This window comes from Spermophilus citellus (genome assembly GCF_964194105.1).
Source record: "Spermophilus citellus genome assembly, chromosome: 2".
NCBI classification, from domain to species: Eukaryota; Metazoa; Chordata; class Mammalia; order Rodentia; family Sciuridae; genus Spermophilus; species Spermophilus citellus.
The window spans coordinates 254,299,880-254,324,910 of record NC_138183.1 but is presented as its reverse complement, the minus strand read 5'-3'; the positions used below and the strand labels follow the sequence as shown (position 1 = coordinate 254,324,910).

Genomic DNA, 25,031 nt, shown 5'->3' with positions numbered 1-25,031 from the left:
CACTTGACCTTTTACATTTATATTCACATTCAACTTCTATCAGTTGGATTCAAAAATTAAAACAAACAGCAGAAAGCCTTACATCATTACGATAGTATGAACGTATGCCTCAGCACCAAGAGTGGGGCTGGGATTCTATTTCCTCTTCACAGACCTGCAAGAAGTTCCTTCCTGATGTCAAAGCCCAATGGATTCTTTGTTCCTCTCTTCTCTCAGGTTTTTAAAGCATCCCACATGAAGTTTAGTATTTGTGATTTTCTGCATGAAATTTATGTTTATGCTGGAGTTTGTAGTTGCCTTTATTTTTTTGGTCTTATAGTAGAATCATGTCCTCGTTGGCATGCCATTACTCCATTTCTGTGTTGCCTGGAGCTTGTGCCATTCGTATTGGCGATCTCTGATGCTGTGCTCCACCTGGAACTCCAGCTCCTGGTCTCTGTAGCTCTCCCCCATGGAGCTCTGGGGTAAGTGAGCAGTTTCTGCTCTTTGCCCTTGTTCTTGGAGGTACCAGTGTTCTCTGCCCTGGAGAACTCTTGGTTGAAACTATTCTCGCTCCGAGCTGCTAAGGCCTCGCTTCCTTCCCGGGTGCTGACGGGAAGCGGAGGTCTGTCTGATCTGCAGTCCTCCGTGGGTGACCTTTATTTCCTCTCTAGAAGTGTGTAGGAGCCCCCCGTGCGGCTTCGTGTCCTGGCGTGCCGCGGTGCTGGTGTCAGAGTCCACCCGCCTGCCCAGGTGCTGGTCTCTGCCACTTTGCTCTCTATTCTGGGAAATCCCCCCAGCCGCCTGCCTGTCCGTGTAAGTCATTATTTCCTCAGTCACTTTATTATTATTCAAGAGCTCTCCCCTGGGGTGAAGGGACAGGCTTTGAAAATATCAGAGAAGTGGTTTCTGAGAATCTCTGAGAGCAACCCAGAGGGCATGGTGGCAGGTGTCCGCAGCCAGCTGCTCTCCTGACGGCCCACAGTGGTTGCAGTTGCTCCGAACACACAGACACACACCCAGCAGCATGTCCCTTGCCCTGCTCCTGCCAGAAGCCCCCACACCAAGAGGGGCTCGCGTGCACCTGCAGGACAAGCAGCAGGGCCCGGATGACAGCGGAGGGGTTGGTCGGTGTGTTTTTGTCCTGGAGTGAGCGCACGTGCCTGGTGATGCGTGTGAGGAGAGGAGCGGTCCCTGGACACTGCGTGCAAGCAGCGTGCAGAGAAGGCGGTGGCCAGGGAGGGTCAGGGTGGAGCCGCCACCCCGACTGGTGACGTGCAGGAACCTGTGCCTCCTGCTCACCAGCCACCAGCCTGTGACCCAGCAGGACCTCTCCCACCCCCCGCACCCTGGACATCCGAGAATCAGCATTTGCGTGTCTGCCTGTCCCAGAGCTTTGAGACCCACTCTGCCTGGGCAGCACTCAGGAAGTGTCCTGGGTTGGCACTGGGCCCTAGGCCCCTCAGGTGGCCAGGCACTGCTGACTGGGCCGGGCCAGGCTCCTCCTTTTCCAGGTTAAGTGGCCTCTGGCCCGGCCACAGCCACTGTCCCCAGCACTCCAAGGTGCCATGACTTTGGGGCTTGTACCTGAAGGGCTTCTGGCTGGGGTGGGCTCGGAGCTCTGCACCCAGCTCAGCAGTCTCTGGTGGGATGAAGCCAAGGGACCCTGGTGCCTGGTGGGAGTGATGCTCAGGGACAGCCCTGACCTGGGAATGAGGACACTTGGTCTCCCAAGTCGGGCCTTTCTCTGGAGCCATTAGACGTGGCCCACAGAGGCACCCCGGCCACCAGGGCCTGGAGACAGAGGAGCTGTCCTCCCAGAGGCCTGCCACTCAACCTCCGGCCGGCCTCTTCTGCAGGCGGGAGGACCAAGCGCTTTTGTTCTGGACTCGGTGGCCCCTGCTTGGGGGCTGGGAGCCGAGTCCCTCCGCACCAGGGAGGCTCCTGGCTCAGAGCTTCTCAGGCCACATTTAGTACATTTCCCAGGTGGCGAGTGGGCGTCTGGGTGGGGAGAGCACAGGCAGATGGGCGGGGGGACGAGGAGCGGCGGAGGGGTTGCTAGGGGAGGCTGGATCCGGGCACACCTCCAGGCCGGCCCGCAGAGCCACCGAGCCTCAGCGCACACCCAGGGTCCTGTGGGGCTGGAGCCGGAGCCCACAGAGCTAGGAGGGCTCCTGTGTCTCCAGATCCCAGAGCCCCTCCAGCTGACCCTGTTCCCTCCGCTTTCCACGGTCACCTCTCCCCAGCCCCAGGCTGAGGCTGTCCTCTTGTGTCCTGAGCACGAGCGTTGCTGGTCACCGCTGCACGAGAACTCCCTCCCTGGCCAGAGTCAAGCTGCCTGCCCGCGGCCACCGAGCACCCAGCGGGGAGGAGGTGCCCACCCTGGGCCCACGCGAGCTGGTGGGAGCCAGCTCCAGGCTGCCTGGCCAGCACCAGGCCCCTGTGCTCCTCCTTCCCCAGCCCCGGCTCCGAGCTCCAGGGCTGCAGCGATTCTGGAACTAAGTGTGTGACTCTGAATCTAGGCCGGCCGGGCAGCCTGCTTTCTCGACACTGGGGCTCTGTCCAGTCCTGGCACCAGCTCCTGCACGGGCCCTGGCTTCCCCACCTGTAAAAAGGCTGTGTGATTCCCCAGTTCTCGTCTGACTATAAGGTCTGTTTGGTGGCCTGAAGCTGCCATAACCACTGGCCAGTAGTCACCAAGAGTGGACATGCATGCATCAAACTGCTGGCCCTAGACAGGCCTGGCAGAGCTGGGATTCCAGGGCCCCTCCCCGGGATGGGTGGCCACAGGCCCCAGAGAGGAGCTGGGGTACGCTGAGTCAGTGTCCAGGCATGGCTGCTGGTGAGGTCTGAGGCAAGGGCCTCCAGTCCAGGAGAGGATGCCACAGCCATTCTCCAGGTGTCCCCAAGGCTGAGCCTGGCTCCCTGCTGGCTCTTGGGAAAGGTCCATGCTGATCCCACCCCTGCCCAAAGGCTTGGTGTTCTGGAGTCCTACAGGAACCAGGGGGCCCATGGTGCCTGGCTCAGGGAGAAGAGGGAGAGAAGTGGACAGCCCTGTTGGTGTCTCCTGGGCAGCAGAGAGGCTGTCTGTCTGCCTGCTCCACTTGCTCCTTCCTCACCACATCTCCTCCAGGACGGGACAGGGACCGACTCTGACTCATCTCTTCTCCCTGTCATCTGCTTAAGGAAGGGGGAGTGTCCAGCCTCAGAATGGGGTGAGGGACAGATAAGTGGGGGGTGAATGGATGAGTGATAGAGGAGTGGATGGACAGATGGATGAGTGGTGGGTGAGTGCATAAGTGGATGGGTGGATAGGTGGGTGGGTGGGGGAGGAAATGGGTGGATGAGTGGATGGGCAAACAGATAAGTAGATGGGTGGACGGTGGCTGAGTGGATGGGTAGGTGGGTGGGTTGGTGGATGGGTGGATGGTGGCTGAGTGGATGGGTAGGTGGGTGGTTGGTGGATGGGTGGATGGTGGCTGAGTGGATGAGTAGGTTGGTGGACGGGTGGATGGTGGCTGAGTGGATGGGTAGGTGGGTGGGTTGGTGGATGAGTAGGTTGGTGGACGGGTGGATGGTGGCTGAGTGGATGGGTAGGTGGGTGGGTTGGTGGACAGATGGATGGTGGCTGAGTGGATGGGTAGGTAGGTGGTTGGTGGACGGATGGATGGTGGCTGAGTAGGTGGGTAGGTGGGTAGGTTGGTGGATGGGTGGATGGTGGCTGAGTGGATGGGTAGGTGGGTGGTTGGTGGATGGGTGGATGGTGGCTGAGTGGATGGATAGGTGGGTGGTTGGTGGATGGGTGGATGGTGGCTGAGTGGATGGGTAGGTGGGTGGGTTGGTGGATGAGTAGGTTGGTGGACGGGTGGATGGTGGCTGAGTGGATGGGTAGGTGGGTGGGTTGGTGGACAGATGGATGGTGGCTGAGTGGATGGGTAGGTAGGTGGTTGGTGGACAGATGGATGGTGGCTGAGTAGGTGGGTAGGTGGGTAGGTTGGTGGATGGTGGATGGTGGCTGAGTGGATGGGTAGGTGGGTGGGTTGGTGGACGGATGGATGGTGGCTGAGTGGATGGGTAGGTGGGTGGTTGGGGGACGGATGGATGGTGGCTGAGTGGATGAGTAGGTTGGTGGACGGATGGATGGTGGCTGAGTGGATGGGTAGGTGGGTGGGTTGGTGGACGGGTGGATGGTGGCTGAGTGGATGAGTAGGTTGGTGGACGGGTGGATGGTGGCTGAGTGGATGGGTAGGTGGGTGGGTTGGTGGACGGGTGGATGGTGGCTGAGTGGATGAGTAGGTTGGTGGACGGGTGGATGGTGGCTGAGTGGATGGGTAGGTGGGTGGGTTGGTGGATGGTGGATGGTGGCTGAGTGGATGGGTAGGTGGGTGGTTGGTGGACGGGTGGATGGTGGCTGAGTGGGCAAATGGATAAGTAGATGGGTGGATGGATGGTGGATGGAGGAGTGGATGGACAAATGGATAAGCAGATGGGTGGATGGTGGATGGGTGGGTGGAGGATGAGCAGGTGGGTAGACGGATCAGCGACTCAGGGTGAGAACAGGAGTCGAGATGGGGAACATGCTTAGGCCTCTTTACTTGGCAGATTGTCAGCACTCGGTGCTCACTGTGAGGAAAGGAGGGACAGCATGTCCCCAGGGAAAGACTTGGGTCCCCAGTGCCAAGAGCTCACCATGGAAAGTGCTTGGTGCCCTCCAAGGGGTTTCGGCTGTCCCCTGCCCCCTGCAGGGCTGTGCCGCCCATTCCCGCCAGGGCTAAACAAAAGGCCAGGCCCCTGTCTGCACCCTCGGATTTGAAGGCAGTGCAGCTTGTGGACTGGCTGCCGCCTCCTTTCTCTCGGATGGAGTGGTCAGGTGGCCCAGCCTGTCTGCTCTGGGCAGCTGCCAGCCAACAGGCAGAGCTTAGCTCCTCAGGGCACACGCTGATTAAAACCTGACTCCATTAACCAAGGTCAAGGTGGGGGCTGGCTTGGTGGCCAGAAACCTGGCCTGGCAGATGGTGGCCTCCTGCCCTCGGCCCTTGGCCTGAGTCGGCCCTTGCTGGCCCCGCTGTGGGTGGATGCTCAGGACTTGGTGCTGAGGGGCGGGCAGAGCTCTTCTCTGGGCCCAGGATGTGGGGAAGGGGCCTGAGCAGGCTGGGAGCTGCCCCTAGGTACGGCAGGGTCAGACTGCGCAGGGGAGGGTGCCCCCAGGTCCTAAGGGTGGGTCGCAGATCCCCCTTCTGTTTGCCAGGCTCTGAGGGGTGGGCTGAGGCCAGGAAATGTAGCAGCACCACTCAGGGGCATGGCTGGGCCTGAGGTCAGGGGCTGTCACGGGGACCAGGCACCCTTGGGGTCAGGAATGACCTGGGCCCTTTGCTTCATCTTTGTGGAGCACCTGTTCCCGTCTGTAAGACAGGGAAGCGAGGAGCCTCGTTCCCCCCTCCTGCTTGCATGGGAGCTGAGGGGCACATTTGGGGCCCTTCTTTTTCTGGATGGGAACACAGGCCGATTGAAAGGGCTGCAGCCATCAGCTGGGACAGGGCTGGGACCTGCAGTCCCCTGGAAGGACAGGGCGGGGCTCTGCTCAGTGCTGTGCCTCCAGCCCTCGGTGGTGACCGTGGCAGGGCAGTGGGCTTCCCTGGGTGGTGCCTGGTGTTCTTCCTGTGACCTCTCTGGGAGGGAGGGCGGGTGTCAGTCAGATCCTGCTAGGAGGCCAGGGACATGTGTGGGTCACTCGTGGTTTGCACTCGTGGCTGGGGTTCTGGAGCTGTTTCCTAGGTCTCAGGGCAGAGAGTGGACAGGACGAGGAGGGGCGTCATGGATGTGAGGAGGGAGGACAGAGATGGGGCCAGAGGCCTGGGCCTCTCTTCTCGTCCGTTCATTCAAGCATGCAGAGCTCTGCTCTAAGTGATTAGATGTGGGGTCTGCTGGATAACCACCCAGAGCATGCCTGGGTCAAGTCCCTGGAACCCGCCAGACCACCTGACTGGCAGAGGGGGCAGGACTCTGCAGTGCACCAAGTTAAGGTGCATCTAGAGATGGGGGGTGATGCTGGGTATCCACATGGGCCCCACGTGCTGTTACGAGAAGAGATGGTGCAGACTGGGGAAGAGGAGGCTCTGTGACCAGGAAGGCCACCAGCCAAGGGACAGCTGAGCCACCAAGAGCTGGAAAAGGCAGGAAGGACCTCCCTGGAGTCTCCACCGAGTGCAGCCCTGGGATTCCTACTAGCAACAGCTGATAATGGCCTGTGGGCCTCCAGAACTGTGGGAAAATGGGTGTCTGCTGTTTTAAGTGCCCGGCTCGGGGCAGTTTGTTACAGCGGCCACAGGAGACACATACGGCCCTTCTCAGCACTAGCAGATGGAGGTCTTCCTGCATACAGGATGGTCTTACAGAAGGTGGCAAGTTGCATAAGAGTCGAAGGAAGTGAGGGCAGAGGGCGGTGGCCATGTTGCAAGCAGATGGACCTCTCTAGGAGGGGGGAGCCAGCCAAAGGTGGGAGGGGAGTGCAGAGGGTGGGAGCAGCAGTGGCCAGACCCTGAGTCACAGGTGGGCATGGGCAGGAGACTCCTGAGGAGATGCCACCTCACGGGTAGCCCAGGAGGACACGGCTCAGCGGGTGTGCCACCCCTTCGTCTGAGTCATCCTCGCGCCCTCCAGCTGGCCCCAGACCTGCCCCCTTGCCTCTGTGCCTCCGTCTCCTCCACCTGTGAAGGGACCCCTGACCCTGGTCTGGGTGAAGCCACAGGACGCTTTCCCTTCCCCCAACTGCGTCTCCCCCAGATCAGGTCTGGAAAGCGCGTCCCACTCTCAGGAGCAGGGCGTTCCCGCCTTTTTGAGGACCAGAGCTGGGCACCTCCCTCCGCTGAGGGCCTCCTGGACCTCATCCTCATGGGCCTGTGGAAATGGGCGGAGCCCTGCTGCCCACACCTGGGCAGGCGAGGCGCGCAGGACAGCATGATGGACAGCAGCCTCTGTGGCCTCGCCCGAGGACTGGGGTTCCCGGCGGCCCTGCCCCCACCTGCACTGGTACCACGCGTCCTTCCAGGTGTGCCTGGGTCAGGGTAGCTGGGGACACGTCACTCCCAGGGACAGGGAGAGGTGGCCTCATGGTACAGGTGGAGAAATGGAGGCTACCAGGGTCTGGTCACTTGTCCACAGCAGCAAGCGCACAGGAAGGAATGGGCGTTCTGGCTCGTCTTCCCTATGGTGCCAGCCACAGCCGCCCCCACCAGGCCTCTGTGACAGGCCCCGCAGGACGGGAGGCAAGTTCTAGAAGACCCACAGCCTGACAAGCTGCAGTGGGTCTCCCAGGAGGACGGGTCAGCACCTGCATTCACGTCCCCGAGCCCAGAGCCCACTCTGTCTGGGACAGAGGCTTTGGTGGCCATCTCTCCCAGGGCTGGGCTGAGAGAGGGTGCCCAGAGCAAGGCCACTCTTGACCAGATGCTGCACTGGACCTGCTCCTCACCCAGGAAGATGTGCCCGTTCTCATACGCCCTGGCTAGGGGTCAGCTGTGCCAGGGGAGGACGCTGGCCCTTAGAAACCTCTGCAGACCTGCACACACAGCCTCCAGGGGAAAGGTCCCGGCCATGGGAGGGGCCCTATCCCCAGGCCTCGGGTTCCCCTGAAGCTTCTGCCCCAGAGGGTAGTTCTCTGAGGATAGGACTGGCCGCTGCAGGGAGGCCTCTGCTGTGCTGCGCTGGCCTCTGGGCCTGGCTCCACCGCCATGCTCACAGCACCTGGGCGTGGCCAGGCAGGGTCCCGCTCTACCTGTTAGACCCCTGGGGCTGCAGCAGCAGATGACCACAAACAGGACAGCGGCACACAGCAGGGCCTGGCTCCCACCTCTGGAGGGACGAAGCCCAAACCTCAGGGGCGGTGGGGCTGCCCCTGCTCTCAGCTCCAGGGAGGTCCCGACCCATCTCTCCGCCAGCCCCTGGTGGCCTGCACTCCCTGGCTTGTGGCTGCATGGTACAACTCTATGTGCCTGTGTCCCTTGCTGTCTCCTATAAGGACAGTGATTGTCCAAGATTGTCATCTCCATCCTTAGTGACATCTTGAAATCTGCAAAGACCTTGTTCCAGACGAGTCACGTGCTAAGGTTCTGAGCAGACGTGAGATTGGGGGACGCTGTGCCACCTAGTCCCCTGTGTGAGTCTTCACTTGGTGCAGGCACCCCGGCACGTGGCCTGGGACTGAGACCCCCAGGCCACCTTCCAAGTTTCTGGACTTTCTCTCAGGCTCTTGCTAAGGCCTGGGCTGTAATTGTCACAGGGTCGGCCTGGGCTGTGAGCCCCAAGGTGCAGGCACACCCTGGGCCCTGTGGACTTGGGGATAGACTGCCACAGGTCCTGGCAGGGGTGTCCAGGGCCTGGGGAGGTGCGCCTGTTCGGATCCACCCACAGAAGGTCAGAGGCCACCAGAGGAGGGGACAGCTGTGTGGGCGGGCAGCCTCTGTCACTGAGGCTACGTCTTTGTGTTCTGGGCACGGCTTCAGGCCCTGGGGGGCAGGGTCAGCAGGAGATGGGTCCCAGCCCTCCCAGACATGGAGGACGCCCCAGATCGTGTGGGAACCTTTCAGTCGGTCACGGGTGCTGTGAGTGGACAGGACAGACTGATGGGATGGTGGCCACTCACTGCAGCAGGCAGAGCCAAGCCCAGCCTGGCCCCCTCTCCCCTGCACTGGGACACGCAGCCCTGGTGCCAGCCGTGGGGAGCGAGCAGGTGGGCCCTGGCGCCTCCATTACCATGGGACTACCCAGGGCAGGGGTGAGGGCCAGAAGCTGGCGAGAGCCGGGCCCTGACTGACCTCTCTGAGCTATGGCTCCCTTGTGTGGAAGTGGGAGGGCAGTGGGTGACCACCCCCTGAAGTCTGAAGTCTGATGTGTGAGTGGGAAACCGGAGCGGGGGTCTCACGGCAATGCGTCTGGGGTGAGGTCACGCGGTTGGCAGTGACCGCCCGTGGTCTGGGCTGTCTGTTTGGGCACAGACAAACCCTGCGGTCACTGCAGCTGGCCGGCCCCTGTCCTCAGCCCTGCGGGTGTGGGGGGGTCCTGAGGTGCATGTTTCTATTGAAATCTGCCTGGATTAGACCGCAGTTACGGGGAGTGTCAAGTTTGGGGCAGGAGGAGAAGGAATGCAGAAGGCACAGGCCGGCAGGCTCTCTCTGAAGCCGGAAGGAAGGAAGGAAATCAGCTGGGTGCAGCCTGTGGACGGGCAGGGCGTCGGCTCAGGGCAGGCAAACAGGAAGCAGACGCTGTCATCCCAAGCACCGGAGGAGCAGAGGCTCCGGCGGCTGGCCCCTCCTGGACTCGGGCTTTCACAAGGGCAGTGAGGAGGACGATTCGGGGATCCTGGAGAACTGAAAAAATCAGGGCAAGGAGCAGGCTGGGCTGGACCCCGGGAAGTGGCCTCTGGGCAGCCTGGCCAGGGGCGGCCACGTCTTGATGGAGGAGGCGTCCGTGCACCCAGCTCCGTCCCCACCGCACTTTGAGTGGCAGCTGTGGCTCCAGAGAATGGAAGGAGCCACTGGGCTGCGGCCTCCTGCAGGGACAGTGGCGTGGGGCAGGGACAAACTCTTGCTCCCACACGGTGTCTTCCTCGGGGAGAGGCCAGGCGCTCCCCTGCCGCAGTGGTCAGGGTGGGGACTCGGACAGCGAGAGGCTGCCAAGGTCCCGCCAGCTCAGGACGAGCTGGTCCTGATGGACCGTGCTGTGGGTGACCAGGGCTTCCACGGGGGCCACTTCTTTGGGGGAGCGTCTCTTCAGGGGCAGGCCCTTGGGGACCTGGAACAGCAGGGGCCTTTCTGGGGCAGAGAAGAGCTGGTTTGTGCAGGGGCTCGCGGGGCTGCTCCCAGGCAGCGGTGCTCAGCCAGGCACCTGGGCGCAGGCACGGGCCGCGGCTCCTACAGGAGGAGGCTCTCCAGCCTTAGTGTGCGCAGAGAGCCAGGGCGCCTAGTGAGTGCAGGAGTGTGCCAGGGCACCTAGTGTGCGCAGGAGAGCCACAGCACCTAGTGTGTGCAGGAGTGCCACGGCACCCGGTGTGCGCGGGAGAGCCAGGGCGCCTAGTGAGTGCAGGAGTGTGCCAGGGCACCTAGTGTGCGCAGGAGAGCCATAGCACCTAGTGTGTGCAGGAGTGCCACGGCGCCCGGTGTGCGCAGGAGTGCCAGGGCACCTAGTGAGTGCAGGAGTGTGCCAGGGCACCTAGTGTGCGCAGGAGAGCCAGGGCACCTAGTGAGTGCAGGAGTGTGCCAGGGCACCTAGTGTGCGCAGGAGAGCCAGGGCGCCTAGTGAGTGCAGGAGTGTGCCAGGGCACCTAGTGTGCGCAGGAGAGCCACAGCGCCTAGTGTGTGCAGGAGTGCCACGGCACCCGGTGTGCGCGGGAGAGCCAGGGCGCCTAGTGAGTGCAGGAGTGTGCCAGGGCGCCTAGTGAGTGCAGGAGAGCCACAGCGCCTAGTGTGTGCAGGAGTGCCACGGCACCCGGTGTGCGCGGGAGAGCCAGGGCGCCTAGTGAGTGCAGGAGTGTGCCAGGGCACCTAGTGTGCGCAGGAGAGCCATAGCACCTAGTGTGTGCAGGAGTGCCACGGCGCCCGGTGTGCGCAGGAGTGCCAGGGCACCTAGTGAGTGCAGGAGTGTGCCAGGGCACCTAGTGTGCGCAGGAGAGCCAGGGCACCTAGTGAGTGCAGGAGTGTGCCAGGGCACCTAGTGTGCGCAGGAGAGCCAGGGCGCCTAGTGTGTGCAGGAGTGCCACGGCGCCCGGTGTGCGCAGGAGTGCCAGGGCACCTAGTGAGTGCAGGAGTGTGCCAGGGCACCTAGTGTGCGCAGGAGAGCCAGGGCGCCTAGTGAGTGCAGGAGTGTGCCAGGGCACCTAGTGTGCGCAGGAGAGCCACAACGCCTAGTGTGTGCAGGAGTGCCACGGCACTTGGTGTGCGCAGGAGTGCCAGGGTGCCTAGTGAGTGCAGGAGTGTGCCAGGGCACCTAGTGTGCGCAGGAGAGCCACAACGCCTAGTGTGTGCAGGAGTGCCACGGCACCCGGTGTGCGCAGGAGTGCCAGGGTGCCTAGTGAGTGCAGGAGTGTGCCAGGGCACCTAGCGTGCGCAGGAGAGCCACAGCGCCTAGTGTGCACAGGAGTGTGCCTCGGCACCTGGTGTGCGCGGGAGTGCCACGGCGCATGCTGTGTGGTGTTGTAGAAGTGTCTTTGGGACACTTAGGCCACATTTTTGTAAACAGCGGCCGAGGGCCAAGCCAGGCCTGTAGCCCGCTTTTGTCAATAAAGCTTTATTGGCACAGCCTGTCCTTGCGCCTGAACGTCCTCCTGGCCCAGCCAGGCGGGCGAGTGTGTGACAGGGACCAGTGTGCCTGCACAGCTGGGCGTCTGCTCTCGTCTTCACAGAAATATTCCCGTGGGTCGTCGGAAGCGTTTAGGGCCCTTTCAAACACCTTGCTCAGACGCCCCGGCTGGAACGTGTCCCCTGAATCGTAGCCGCGCGGTGACGCTCACCTCTTACCTACCCTCGGTACAGAGACACACCCGTTAACAGCAGGCCGCGGATGTGACGGGCGTGAGGGTACCTGGGTTCCCACCTGTGCTGTGTCAGGCGGGTTTATTTGCACAAGGCGATCGATCGTCCAGATCCGTGCAGACACCGCCGTGTGGGCGTGAGCTGGGTGGCAGGTGGCCAGGCCAGGTGGCGGGGCAAGAGGTGCCACAGCGCGGGTGTGTGAGGCCAGGCTCTGCTGTCCACAGGGGCCTAGTCACCCAGCGATGCGTTTCACTGTGCCCCTCATGGAGGGGACATGACCGTGCTCTGTGGCCCTTAAGTAGAGGGAGTGGACATGGGGGTGGATGGGGCAGCAGCCAGGCCCTCCCCTCTGCCCAGGCTCCTCTTGGCCTCCCCTTGAGACAGTCCGAGGTTCCAGGCTGGTGGCCCTGGGGGAGCTGCAGGTCAGGGAGAGCCCTGGGCTGCAGCTGAGTCCCTACGGGTCTGAGTCCCCTGGAGAGGCCCAGCTCTAGCCTAGGGCACGCGCCAGAGGGGTGGGCCTGGCCTTCTTCGAGGAGCTGGGGGCCCGTCCTGTGGACAGACGGGCAGGCCGGGCCTGTCGTTCTCATTGGTGGGAGGAGCAGGCGGACAGCCTTCCTGCACCCACAATCAATGCCAGGCGTCTCTTCCTGAGGACACTCCACACAGGGTGGACGGCTGGCCTTCAGACCTGGACCTGCCCTGACCATGCTGGGCAGCCCTGATAAACCCTCTCCCTTCCGTCCTGGCCATGCGAACTGCCCACCTGCCCGGAGGGTCTCAGGCTCCCTCCTGTGGGGGGGCTGGTCAGGGCCGGGGTGCTGCACTCCCGCCCAGGGGGTGGCCCAGGAGGAGCCCACTCATCCCGAGTCCCGTCCTGGTTTTGAAGTGGAAAGCCCCATGTCCCGGGCACATGGGACAGTGGGTCGCCTGGTCTGCACCCGCTGCGCGGTGTCCAGCTGCCTGTCACTCACCGGGTCTGTGAGCAATGGAAGCACGTGGCCAGACACCCGGCGCTCGCTGCGAGGGGGAGGGCTGCCCAGGCCCAGGGCAGTTCGGCCCAGAGCCAGGACCAATCAGAGCAGAACTTTCCCTTCCTCAGCCCCAGCCTGGTGGTGGCCCTGTCCCAGCTGCAGGGACTCAAGGGCAGGGTCAGGCTGTGGCTGGACAGCCTGGGACACAGAGGAAGGATGCTGTCACCAGGCAGGTCCTGGGGCCTGCCCGTGGCCTGGCTCCTGAAGAGCACCACACAGCACTGTGCAGAGAGCATGTGGCCTGCCAGGGGGTGACGTGGCCGCACAAGGCTGGAGGAGAGGGAGCCAGGCATGGGTCTCATCACAAAGGGTCTTAGCCATGGGGGCGTAGACTGATTTTATTTCCAATTGTGGTAGAAATCTGTTGCACTATTTTAAGTGGGAAAGACACTCTGGGTCAAGTTTTCTGTGACAAAAGTGAATTCAGAGGGGACAGCAGCAGCCCTCTCCCCACTGGAAGGTGGGCAGGGGGCGTCCCAAAGGGACGTGCAGATGCCAGCTTTGCCTGGACTCTGTGGTGGTGGCCCTTGCAGACGGGCCAGCTGTGGGGGAGGGACGGTGAGCCTCAGGACCCTTCCTGGGGCTGGGCCACCTGGTGCTCTGGTGCCACTGGCGTGAGCAGCTGGCCCTTTCCTGGGTCTGCAGCTCGGGGCCCCTTCCCTCACACAGGTGCACCCACCCTCCAGCCACGCCCTTCAGCTGACGCTCAGGAGGGCAGACCTGGACGCACCTGGGTCCTGTGAGCTCTGGAAGTGTGGTGTCCAGCCGTCCGTCCCTCCCTCCGGCCTGCTCATGGCCCTGTGCTGAGGGGCCTCCGCCTGTGAGACAGCGTGGGGGGACGTCCTCGTCCTCCTGCTCCACGTGCACCTGGAGTGCCCTGCTGATTCCCACAGGAGAATCCTGCCTGGGAACAGAGGGTCTGTTCAGTTTGCCAGGGGCCGTGGCCACACTCGCGATGCCAGCGCCTCGGGAGGCTGAGGCAGGAGGCTGAGGCAGGAGGCCAGCCTCAGCAACTCAGTAAGATCTTGTCTCAAAATAAAAAAACCAAAAGGAGGAGGTGGCCCAGTGGTGGAGTGGCCCTGGCCAGGCTGAGTACCAAGAAGGAAAAGGAGAAAGGGGGATCGTCTGGTTTCCACATTCCGCTTCCACAGCCGGGTCCTGTGGTGCCCGCGACGCCCACCCTTCCAAGGCCTGTAGCCTGGTTCTGCAGTGAGCCAGGGCTTGAGCCTGGACCTGTCCACAAGCCTCTTCTCACCCTATGTGTCCAGGCCTATGTCCACCTGTGCTGACGAGGGTGCTGACCCGGGGTGTGGCCCCTGGCACAGCTGGGCCACAGGTGGGTCTGGGCAGCTGGAGTCCCAGGACTTGCAGTGCCCGTGGCTGAGCTCCTCTCGGGCCACACCTCAGCAGGGAGGGCCAGTGGCCTCCGATGTCTCTGGCGGGCCCTGGCCACACCTGTGTCTCTGCGCCGCAGTGCTTGGCAGGTGGAAACGCTGGAGGGTGATTTATTACAAGGAAACGAGACGATTTAATCTGAGTGAGGTTCTTCGCTTTTCCATTAGGGAAACGTGTGGAGTCATCATGGGGGCAGTGAGGGGGAACACGGCCCTGTAAACACCAGCGGGCATCTCGTCAGGGCCCGCCTGCGGCCGCTGCTACACACAGCCGTCCCAAGGAAAGGGTGGTGGGCTTCGTCCCCTGCCCGTCGATGACAGCCACTCCTGACCAGTGGCCCACACTCGTCACCTCCGCACGAGACAGCCCCAGCTCCGGAGCAGCCTTCTCCGGCTGTCTCAGAGCACAGGATGGACGGCCATCGATTTCCCTTCCCCTGTGAATTACGGCAGGGAGGGCCACGCCAGGGAGCGCCCCCCAGGAAGCAGGATGCAGGACACTGGGAGAGGCAGCCTGTGTGGTCTGGGCTGTGTGGTCTAGCCCTCGGCTCAGCGGCCAATGGCAGGTGCCCGGGAGCCCCTCCTGTCTGCGGTCAGCCTGCCCGTCTTTCCAGGGATGAGGCGGCCGCTGCTCCCCGCGGAGCAGCCCTCTGTCCAGCCCTGTCCAGCCTGCAGGCCGCTCCCCGACAGCAACCTGGGCTGGTGCTGGCAGCCAAAGGGCCAGGGACACCTGTTGGGCACACTCCTCACCCTGGCGCCCTGCAGAAGAGCTGCCCATCCCCACCCTCCTGATTGGCAGAGCCTGGAAGTTTCTAGGCCATCAGTTGCCACGGCTCCCTGGAGACCCCTCTGTCTAGTAGTGCCCCAGCCGCTATCCCTCCAGCCCTGTGGGGGGGGGGGGGGCTCAGGAGGACCTAGAGGGCTTCTGTCCCCCACGCCTGCCCGGGGGAGTCCTCCTGGCTCCCGCAGGCGCCCCGCCTACCCGCCTCTGTGGGCCTCTGCGGCCACACCCAGCACCCTCTGATAGGACAGAGCCACTCTGCTCTGTGACAGCCTCGTCCCCAGCCCAGAGCCAGCAGAACACCAAGGTAAAGAGCCCCTGCAAAGCCCAGGCCGGGCCCCACACCCCCTGCAAGTGGTGGCTTAAAACCTACGACCCACGGGATGCTGCAGGTCACCGGCACCACACCCACCCACACCAGCCCCTCTCCCAGGGCCTGGCCCACTCCTGCCTGGACGCCCTCTGTCCTCTGCCTGCACATCCCAGTGCCGTGGGCGGCTGTCTGGCCCGGCCACCAGCAGCCTCTGTGGAGCTCCAAGGTGACCGGGCCTCTGAGCCTGGCTGTGAGGAGCCTCCCGGCCCCCGGGTCCTCCACCGCCGCCCTGGATCTGAGTGACAGGGGAAGCCATCGGTCAGCTCAGCAAACCCTGAATTCAGAATCCAGCTTCCCAGGGCGGCACTCTCCAGCTGGGGCAGGGCAGCCGGCCACCCAGGTCCCCTCTTGTGCCTGGGCTGGCTCAGGCCTGGCTTCCTGTGGCTCTGAGTCACACCTTCTGCAGGACCAGGTGCCACTGCCAAGGGAGCGTGCTCAAAGGCTGGCGGATCCTAAACGCCAGCTGTCATCTCTGGCACCTCTCCGGAACCCGGCCAAGGGCCGCCTCCCCCGGGCCTGCGTGGCACCCGGCTTGGAGGAACTGAACCCAGGCCACCACCAAAAGCCACCTGACGCTTGGCCACCTGTGGCCCACGGGGCAGGGGAGGAGCATCTCCAGGCGTGGCCGGGGCGAGCGCCCTGAGCTCCAGGCCCTCCTGTGGCCACGGTGCCAACTGCCCTGCGTGTAGCCCTCAGCCAGCTCTTCGTGTGGCGCAGGTGGGACTGCTGGGCGGCACACACGTCTGCCTTGTGACTCCAGGGGTCAGTGATTCCTGTGGAGACACCTCCTTCATTTCCAAGAAGCTGGTGGCCTGTGGGACAGACACCCTTGTGAACTAGGGACAGGAGCCTCCTCCTTCCTCAAGACCCTGCCCGTGCCCCATGGCTGGGCTGCAGAAGTGCACAACCTGCGCAGCTGTACTTGGCAGGGCTGGCTGCCCATCATGTCTCCTTCCACAGCCCCCACCGCAAGCAGGAGCTGGCAAAAGAGGCTATGTCTGGGGGCATGCTGCAGGCCCTCCCGCCCTGCTCAGAAAACACCCTGAGGAGAAGCCATAGGCTCCCCCGTTGTCCAGTCAACACACCCGGGGGAGGCTGTAACCGTGAGATTTAGAGGGGAACAGGCACCATGTGCCCCAGGTGCCTACAGGGGCTACTGCAGATGTGTGGCCCTCAGTGGGTTGGGAGGGCCCAGCAAAGGCGTGGCCCAGGCCTGCCCAGGAGCAGCGTGGGCATGTGCAGGCCTGTGTCTGGAGAGGGGCTGCTGGCGCGGGGCTGGGGCTGAGGGCGGCGCCGGCTGGGGCTCCTGGGTTCAGCACAGTTCGAGGGGCAGCACGTGGAGCCAGGTCTTAAAGCCACAGCGTCCTGTTGTGGCCACAGCCGTCATGGGGACAGGATCTGGACTCGTGGCCAGCAGGAGGAAGGACTGGGGTTCTTTGCTGAGGTTGAATGTGGGGCTTCCTCCTGGGGCGCACAGGGCTGCCGTGCCACCGGAGGCCACGTCACCCCTCTCCCAGTTGCTTCTCAGGCGTGGTAGTTTACAAGTCCCCGAGGCCTGGGGTCTGGCTTCCTGGACTGAGGCAGCTGCAGGCAGTAGGTGCTCGGCAGTGCTGCCCTGCACCTGCCCTGGGGCTGCCCGGGACCAGGTTGTGCTGGCCCCTTCCTCCCCTGTGCCCTGTGGCCACCTCCCCTCTGCTTTCTGCTCGGCCCCTGACCGGCTTTAGCCCCTCCTGCCTCACCTCTGGGCCCACGTGGGTCCGTCACGAGCTCCAGCCACCTGGGGCCAGGGGACATTTGCTCCTGGGTCCCAGCACAGAGTGCGTGGGGCGCTGCCGCGGCACTGGCCAGCGATGGGCTGCCCGAGGGTGTCCCCTGCTGCTCCAGGGTCTCAGGCCCTCTCCCCAGCGGCAGTGAGCCCAGGCCCAGTGAGGGCCGTGAAGACCAGTCAGGTCAGGGCAGTCCATCCCGTCAGAGGCCATAGGGCTGGCCCTTGCTTGGCACCGGCGACCGGTCGGAGCCGTCACAGTCTGGGCAGCACGGTGGCCCGTGTGGGCTAGAAAGGTCTTGGGTGGGTCGGGATGGCCCAGAGGGCTCCAGGTGGGTGTGGCGAAGTGGGAGGTGCCCCAGGGGTCGAGGAGGGGGCCGGCGCCCCGCGTGGTCCTCACTGCTGGATGGCGTTCCGAGAGCTGCCCACTGCAGGAGGGCACAGGGCCTGCACCGTCCTCCTCAGAGCCGAGCTGAGGCCCTGGAGGTGGAGTGGCCTTCAGTCAGAGCGGCCACCATGCAAGGACGCGCCTTGCCCCTGGGTGGTCAGGGAGACAGTCAACAGAGGTCCAAGTGGCCTGTTGGCCAGAGTGGGTCCCCACAGAGGGGCAGCTGGCAGGATGTGACACAGGCTGCTGGGGCCTGGCAGGGTTTGGGCACCGCTCGGCTGTGGGTGGAATCCGCCAGCCTGTGTCTATGTGCTGGACACAAGGTGGGTCCACCTGTCCCCAGGGCAGGTAGGGCCATGGGCGGGGCACCCCGTGTGGATCACCCTTCTAGGTTTAGGGAGCCCCTGACCTGGGAAATCACTCAGAGGGAACGGGCCTGCTGAGCCCGCCGTCTACTGGAGGCCACAGCCACCACGCAGCCCCCACGGGCGCCCAGAGCCCTGTCCCTCTGGCCGGCCACAGGCCCTGCCTGGTGGCCCTGAGCCAGCCAGGGGCCTCGGGGGCAGAGGCCCTGCGCGGGGTTCCCTGTGCTGGCCGGCTGGGAAGCAGCAGAGCAGGAGCTGGAGCTGGACCTGCTGCCAGGGCTCCCGACCCACGGCCAGCCCCTAGGTTGCTGTGGTGCACCCCGTCCCCATCCCCATGCCCTGGTGGCCCGTCCCGGGACGATGGGGCCTTCCTAGTGCATCCCTACCAGCCGTCTGTGCTGCTAGGGCCGGTGCCCCCTCTGGCTATGTCCCCCGCCAATCAGAACCTCACGGGCCTCCCCTGTTGACCGGGGCGGAGGGGCTGCTGCCTGCCCCTCCCTCCTCCTCCAGGGCCGCCCTGTCTGTAGGTACAAGCCTAGGCCAGCCCAGCTGCCCCCACTCACAGGGACCTCTACCGTTGGCCAGCGCCTCCCAGGGCGTCTGCAGCCCTCTCTGTCTGGGCCTCTGTCCTGGTGCCCTGTCCCCTGCTGCCCCTGGCCCTGGGCTGCCTCCCCCCTCCCTCCCTCCCCTCTGCTTCCCTGGGCAGGGCCTTCCTGGCTCCTGACTGACTTCCGGCCACCACTGGGTCCTGGTGGGATGTAGGTACCTCTCTCCCTCCCCCTCAGCAGGCCACCAGGAGGCGGGGAGGGCCGCAGTGGGCCCCGAGGGCGGCTCACTTCTGTCCTACGCCCCGCGCGCCTGGGGGTGGACAGCGAGCGGCAGAGTGCCATGTGAGTGAGAGGGGGCTTTGGCAGGTAACCGAAGTTGGGTTCCTTGGCGTCTTTGAGGAGAGAGATGCCATGCCTTCAGGGGACAGCGCGGCTCAGGTCCTTGCCGCAGGGTAGCCGCCTGCCCGTGCCTCTGTCCCTGGCCACCCACTCTCCTCGGAGGAGCCCCTGCCTGCAGAGGCATTGCTGTGACCCAAGTGGCCTGGCTCCTCTGGCCGGAGCCCCTCCCCCGCTGGCCTTGGAAGTCCCTCGCTGGCCTCGGGAGGCACCGCGCTGGCTGCTCCCGCCTGCTGCCCGCCCAGCTGCGGCTCCCCTGCGCGGGATGACGCCCAGGCGGCCGCCGGCCGCACAGTGGGCTCGTCAGATGACTGTGGGGGCTCCTGCCACACACCACATTCCCTAGGACGGAGAGGGCGGGGCGCGGAGGAAGGCACAGGTCCTGCGTCTCGTGCCTGCCGCGGCGGCTCGGCTCGCAAGCGCGGAGCCGGGGAGCCTGCCTTTCAAGCCCCTTCCAGAGAAAGCCAAGCAGGACCGCCGCCCCGGCTCTCGGGCTGTCTTCTCCGCGTCCCTGGAAGATGCGTGGGGCCGAGGCGGGCCGGGGGAGCTCCCGTACCACCCGCTGCCCCTGCCACCGCCGCCTCCCGGGCCACTTACTTTCTTCGCTCCGGGCGGCGGTGTCCTGGCCAGCCCCCGGGCGCCTTGAGCCAGCCCGCTCTGCAGCCGGGCAGCGGCTCCAGCATGCATGAGTCCTCCCCCCGGCTCCTGCGCCGCCCGCCCCCCCCACATCCCATTGTGCCCCGCTCGCCTATCCCGGCAGCCCCCCAGCTCCTCCTGCACCTCGCGGCCGCCCAGTCTCCTCCATGCTGCCTGGATCCGGCGAGCTGGGTGATTAATTGGCTGTGATGATGAGCGTCCCCGGCGGAGGGGCAGCCACCGTGATGATGATGGGTTACAATAATGGTCGCTGTCCCCGGAATTCTCTCTACAGTGACTGCATCATCGAGGACAAGACGGTGGTCCTGCAGAAGAAGGACAATGAGGGCTTCGGGTTCGTGCTCCGAGGGGCGAAAGGTAAGAGTGCGGGTCCCTCTGCATGTGTGTGTGCGCCTGTGTGGAGACCGTCCCCGGCTCGGGGAGAGCTCAGAGCAGCCTTTCCCGGGCGCTCGGTTGCTAGACAACAGTGCTGTTCAGCATGCCGCCTTCCCCGAAAACACGGCTCCTTCAGGCATATTTTGGATTTTCTAGACACGATATTGCTCCGAAGGGCTCCTTCTCCCTCCCTCCCCCACCGTCCTCCCCATCATGGGGGATCAGCTGCTGTGTGCTGTGCTTCAGTGCGGCCACGCTGGGGCTGCTCCGAGCTCCTGGGCTCGGGCACACAGTCACCAGCCCCACTGTCTGGAAGTGGCTTCAGCTCCAAGGGCGGCAGGCATCTGTGTGCTTGTCTCTAAGGTGACTTTGCCAAGGGAAAGTGGCAAGATGGTCCCCTCGGCCGTGGACCCAGCTGGTAGCACACACACCCCGGGCCTGTGGTGGGAGGCTCCAGGATGCGGTCCCTGGGGTCGCAGCCACCACCTGCCCTTGGAAGTAGGGGACTTCCCTTCCAAACTAAGACAAAATGGCACCCCCCACGAGAGCAGACATCTGCCCACCGCGTGTGTGGCTCAGCCAGGGGGAAGTTTCACCAGGAGCCGCGCTGCCCTGCTGGGCCCCACTGAGCCCAGGGAGCCTCCTCCCTGCTGGCTGCCCACCTGCTGTGGGCGCAGGCGGCCCACAGAGGTCTGTGCAGAGAGAGGCTGACTCTTCCCATGTGCGTGTCCTGCCGGCTGCGGGCGTCCCCTCCCCCTGCCCGGACGTCTTCCTCGGCCTCTGCCCGCCCCCACCCTCCTGACTGCCAGGAAAGTCCTCCTCTTGCCCTGAGTTCCACGGGGCAGCGGTGTGGGCCCCAGACACCCAGCCTTGCTCTGCTGAAGGTGGAGGCCCGGCCCTCCTGTGCCATGGCCACACACAGTGGTCACCGAGAGCCAGGCTCCCCCTGGAGAGGGCTGACCAGCAGATTCCAAATCTGCAGCCCCCCGAGGGTCAGCCTTCTGTGGCACCCATGTTCCGCGACGCATGCCCTGGCCCGCGAGTCTGCGTAGACGTGAAATTGGCAAGTGCCTCTGAGCGGAGTTTCTCAGCGCCCTGTGGTAGGGGAGGAACTTTTCCATTTTTAGAACTGAAAATGTTTAGTCACTGGCGCTTTAAAGAAAATGACAGGCGTGTAGACATGTACCGCAAAGCACGCTCTGCTGTGGCTCCGGCAGGGAGGCCCAGGAACATGGTGGAGGCGCCTTCGTGCAGTTGGCGCCACGGCCCGGCCCGGGCTGGCGTTGGCCAAGGCCTGAGGCTCCAGCCCTTCCCCCAGGAGAGTGGGCTGGGACCACCCTTTCCCTCAGGGGATGCAGGACCCTCCCCACCAGGGTCCCTGGGGAAGCGGGCAGGGCGTGGGGCTCAGCTGGTGACCGGGTGCCTCTTGTTTTCCCAGCCGACACCCCCATTGAAGAGTTCACGCCAACACCGGCGTTCCCAGCCCTGCAGTACCTGGAGTCCGTGGACGAAGGCGGGGTGGCCTGGCAGGCCGGGCTGAGGACCGGGGACTTCCTGATCGAGGTAGGAACTCGCTGTCTGCGCCTTCTGGTTTGGGGAGAGCGCCGACTCTCCGTGGGGAGAGGGCCGTGAGGAGGCCCACAGCCGGCGCAGTCGGGTGCCCTGGAGCGGCCACGATGGGGGCTGCCTCCACCTGTGGCCCTGTGTTGGGGCTGCCTTTGGGGCTCCGGCTGGGAGTCGTTGGAAGTGAATGTGGAACGTTGGTCTTGTAGAAGCTAGGAAGAAGGGACGCGGCTGCCGTGACGTTGGGGACGTGTGCTGTGGATCCCTGGGTGTCTCAGTTGTGTGGAGCTGTGTCCAGGGAAGTCGGCAGGGCCTGTGGTCTGTGGCTGAGAAGTCGATGGATTTACGGTTGTTGGATGGACGTTGGTGCTCAAAGACCAAGGAGCGTGGCGAGAGGGTGGCTGGAGTTGACAGCACGGGAGGAGCCCGTGCGCCCGGAAGTTTGGAAACCGCTCCTCCTTTCAGAGGCGCACTTTGAAGAATACCCCTGGTGGGAGCCCCCCGCCCGCGAACCCGCAGGTCCGTGTGGGGTGTCGAGGCCCTAGTGCATCCGAGCCCTGGCCTCTGAGAGATTTCAGTGTTGCTTTCCATTCCACCTGGAGGGATGTGCTACTCTTCTGGAGAACACAAGGATGTGTCCTAGGTTGGAAAGGGTCATGGTCAACGGGTTGGGTGGACTTGGATGGCCCTCGGTGGGAGGGCCCATCTCTTAGGTGTCCCCCTGTGTTAAACCTGAGCCCTGCTCACCTGGATCAGAGAGCCACCGTGGGGGGGAGAGGCGGGTACGAGGCCTGCCCGCCACGTGGGGGACCTGCCACTGGTGGCAGCACACGTCCACCCTGGCGCCAGAGCCCCCTGAAGCCGTTTCCCTGCGTGATGCCTGATCTTGGGACTGACTGCCGTGCCAGCCGGGACTCTGCTCAGGATCCCTGTAGCCTTCCCAAGACCCTGAGAGGCTGACGGGAACCCAGAGCAGAAACTGCGGGGCCAGGCCAGGTGGAGAGGAGTGTCCTCTGGTCATCCTCGACCCCCAGAGCCTGGCTGTGGTAGGAGTGCGCTAACCGTGGTCCCTGGGAGCTGGGGCGGTCGAGGCCCCTCAGCGGCTTCCCGGGTTCCCTGGGTTTGTAACCCTCCTGAAACGCAGGCCTGGGTTGAATCATCTTCTGTAGGGTGCAGTTGTGATGTAAACCCGCTTCCTGTGGGGGGAGGCGTGGCCTGGGCGCGGGCGGGGCGGGTCTGTGAATGGTGAGCCTGTGCGTAGAGCAGGGCCCGTGGGGAGCTCTGGTGCGGCTCTGGGTTTTCAGTGATGAACGGAGCTGGAAGGGCAGGAGCTTCCTGCTGCCGATGTTTGGCTCCTTGGATTGTTTCCTCCATCAAAGAAACCTGGTCTGCTGAGGCGGAGCCGGGGCAGCCAGGCCTGGGGGGGGGGGGGGCGTTGCTGTGCCTGGACCCAGCCCCAAGGGCGCGGAGGGGGCCATCCTGCTGGGCTGACGCCTCCTGGGGCTCCTTCTCAAGCCCCTCGGTGTTGCCTTCACCTCCTTCATGAAAACACCCCTGCCATTCTGGAGCAGGTCTCGTGGGGGAACCTCTGGATTCCAGGATTCTAGGAACCGCTGGCCCTGAGGCACATCAGGGCTGTGTCAGAGCTACGGTGTCCCCCGTGACCTCAGGCAGACCTGGCCTCCTTGGCCCAGTCCCCACTGGTCACTGCAGCCTGAGCACTGACGGGGTTGGCGGGGTACAAGGGCCGGTCCCCTAGAGGGACCCGCCTCCTTCCAGTCCTCTTGCCCCTTGGGTGCCGGTGGGTGAGAGGGGGACCCCTGCCGCAGCCTCCTGGCCCCTGGACTTGGCCACAGGGCACCTAGTCCCCCGAGGTGTGGTCCCCAGCAGACAGTCTTCTACGCTTCCAGCGAGAAGCTCCGACCTTGGGGGGTTGTCTGAAATAGCCTCACGTGTCCCATGAATGTCCTCCTTGGCCTGAGGCCACCCCTAGAGTCGGTGGCATTTCTGAGCTCTCCATCAGGCAGGTCCTTATCCCCCGTGTCCCTTGGCAAACCTGCTCTTCCCTCTGTTGCTTGAAAGAGCCTCGAAAGTATGTCAGACTTTTTATTTTCTCTGTAAAACGCATGCTGAGGTCTGAACCACGGGCCAAGCGGCCTCCTCTGAAGACAGCGTCAGCTTTCAAAGTCCCCGGCGCCCACGGAACTCCATTTTCTGTCCTCTAACTTTGTCAGCCCGCCCCGACCCCATCACCGTGCTAGGCACTGGACCCGTCACAAAGCCTCCCATCGGGCCTGATTGCCTTGGGGCTCACCGTCCCCCCCCCCCCCCCCCCCGCGGAGGCCTTGGGAAATCCCTTCTTTTGTTTTGGGGGTTTTTGATCCCCACCCCCACCCCCACCCAAATCAAAGTTTGGGGTGAATTCCCTGCGGCTGGCTACCTTCAGGTTGGGGATCACCGGGGACAGACGGTGTCCGTGTGCGCTCCGTGAACTCGCTCTCAGAGGTGAGGAGGGTGCGTGCGCCCGTGGGTGAGGACGTCTGGTCACGGCTGCCCAGGGCCCTGCAGGGCTGTGTGTGATCTCCTGTCCCTGTCCTCTGGCGGGCCCCAGGGGATGCTCCAGCCCCACGTGTGGAACAGCAGGGTGTGCGTGTGTCTGCCCGTGACCGAGGTGCCTCCCCCCGTGCACTACCAGTTGTCCCGGGCCGCTCGCGACGCCTAACGCAACATGGACACTTGGTCGGTGGTGGTCATGTGATACCCTTTGGGGAATAATGACGAGGAAACCAGGGCATCTTAGTACAAGCAGAGGTTCAGAGGTGGCCCGGGCCATCTGGCAGGGGGTGTGGGGCTGGGGCCGCAACCTGGGGGTTGGCTGCTCCCTGCTGCAGCCCCTGAGGGCGGTGCCCTGGCTCTCCTGGCAGTGGTGGGAGGTGGCAGCCAGCCCAGGAGAGGGACCGGAGGCTCTGGTGTTCACAGTGGGCAGAGCTTGCAGGGACCGGAACCCGAGCTTCCAGGAGCCGCTGGCTCTGGGGCCGTTTGCAGCTGCCTCCTGGAGGTCGTCATGGGAGCCAACTTGCTCCACCGGATGGGGCAAGTTTGCGGGAGTCCTCAGGAGGATGCGGAGGGCTCTCGGGTGGGGGTCAGGCTGTCCCTGCATCCTGCAGGGCTGCAGTCAGACTCGTCCTGCTGCTGTGGCTGGTACGGAGTCACCCAGGCCCCAGCCACCTACTGGCTCAGAACCATGAGATGGGAGCCCAGGCTTCCAGGTCTGGGTGCTAGAGTGTTGCTGGGCCCCGGGGGCAGGCAGGGTGACCACTGCTGGCCTTGCGAGTTGGCATTTTGAACCTGGTCCCCTGGCCTTCCATCCAGTCTCCGGGTCCCACGTAGACCCAGAAACCGCGCTAGCCTGGCGTAGGATCAGCTGTCCTTCCACACCCCGCTTGGACACTTAAGCCTTTCCTTGAGTTCCTTCATAATAGAACACCCTGGATCTCTCCAGAGGTGGTGGCACACGCCTGTGGACCCAGGGGCTCGGGAGGCTGAGGCAGGAGGATCGCGAGTTCAAAGCCAGCCTCAGCAAAAACGAGGCGCTAAGCAACTCAGTGAGACTCTGTCTCTAAATGAAATTCAAAATAGGGCTGGGACGTGGCTCAGTGGTCCAGTGCCCCTGAGTTCAATTCCCCACACCAAAAAAAAAAAAAGAACACATCCTGTATCTCAAAAATAGTCCATAAGGCAGTTCCATGGTCAATGTCCAAAGGGCAGACAGCACCGACAACAAGGATCAGAGGAGGCCCAGTCCTTTGTGGCCACTGATATCCCTGCCCGGCCCTGTTCTGTGCCCTCTGGCCCACAGCAGTCCTCACAGATGGCCTCCATTGTGGGCAC

At 63.8% G+C, this 25,031-nt stretch overlaps 1 protein-coding gene across 2 annotated transcripts in view; it reads left to right on the top strand.

The window, feature by feature from the left end:
- The window catches only part of SHANK2 (SH3 and multiple ankyrin repeat domains 2), a 415,901-nt gene that overhangs the window by 279,015 nt on the left and 111,855 nt on the right, over positions 1-25,031 (top strand). For both annotated transcript variants that reach the window (XM_081260598.1, XM_081260599.1), the window contains 2 exons: positions 19,477-19,559; positions 21,016-21,140. In XM_081260598.1, coding sequence (XP_081116724.1) covers positions 19,477-19,559; positions 21,016-21,140 — 208 coding nt within the window. The remainder of the gene's footprint in view (positions 1-19,476; positions 19,560-21,015; positions 21,141-25,031) is intronic.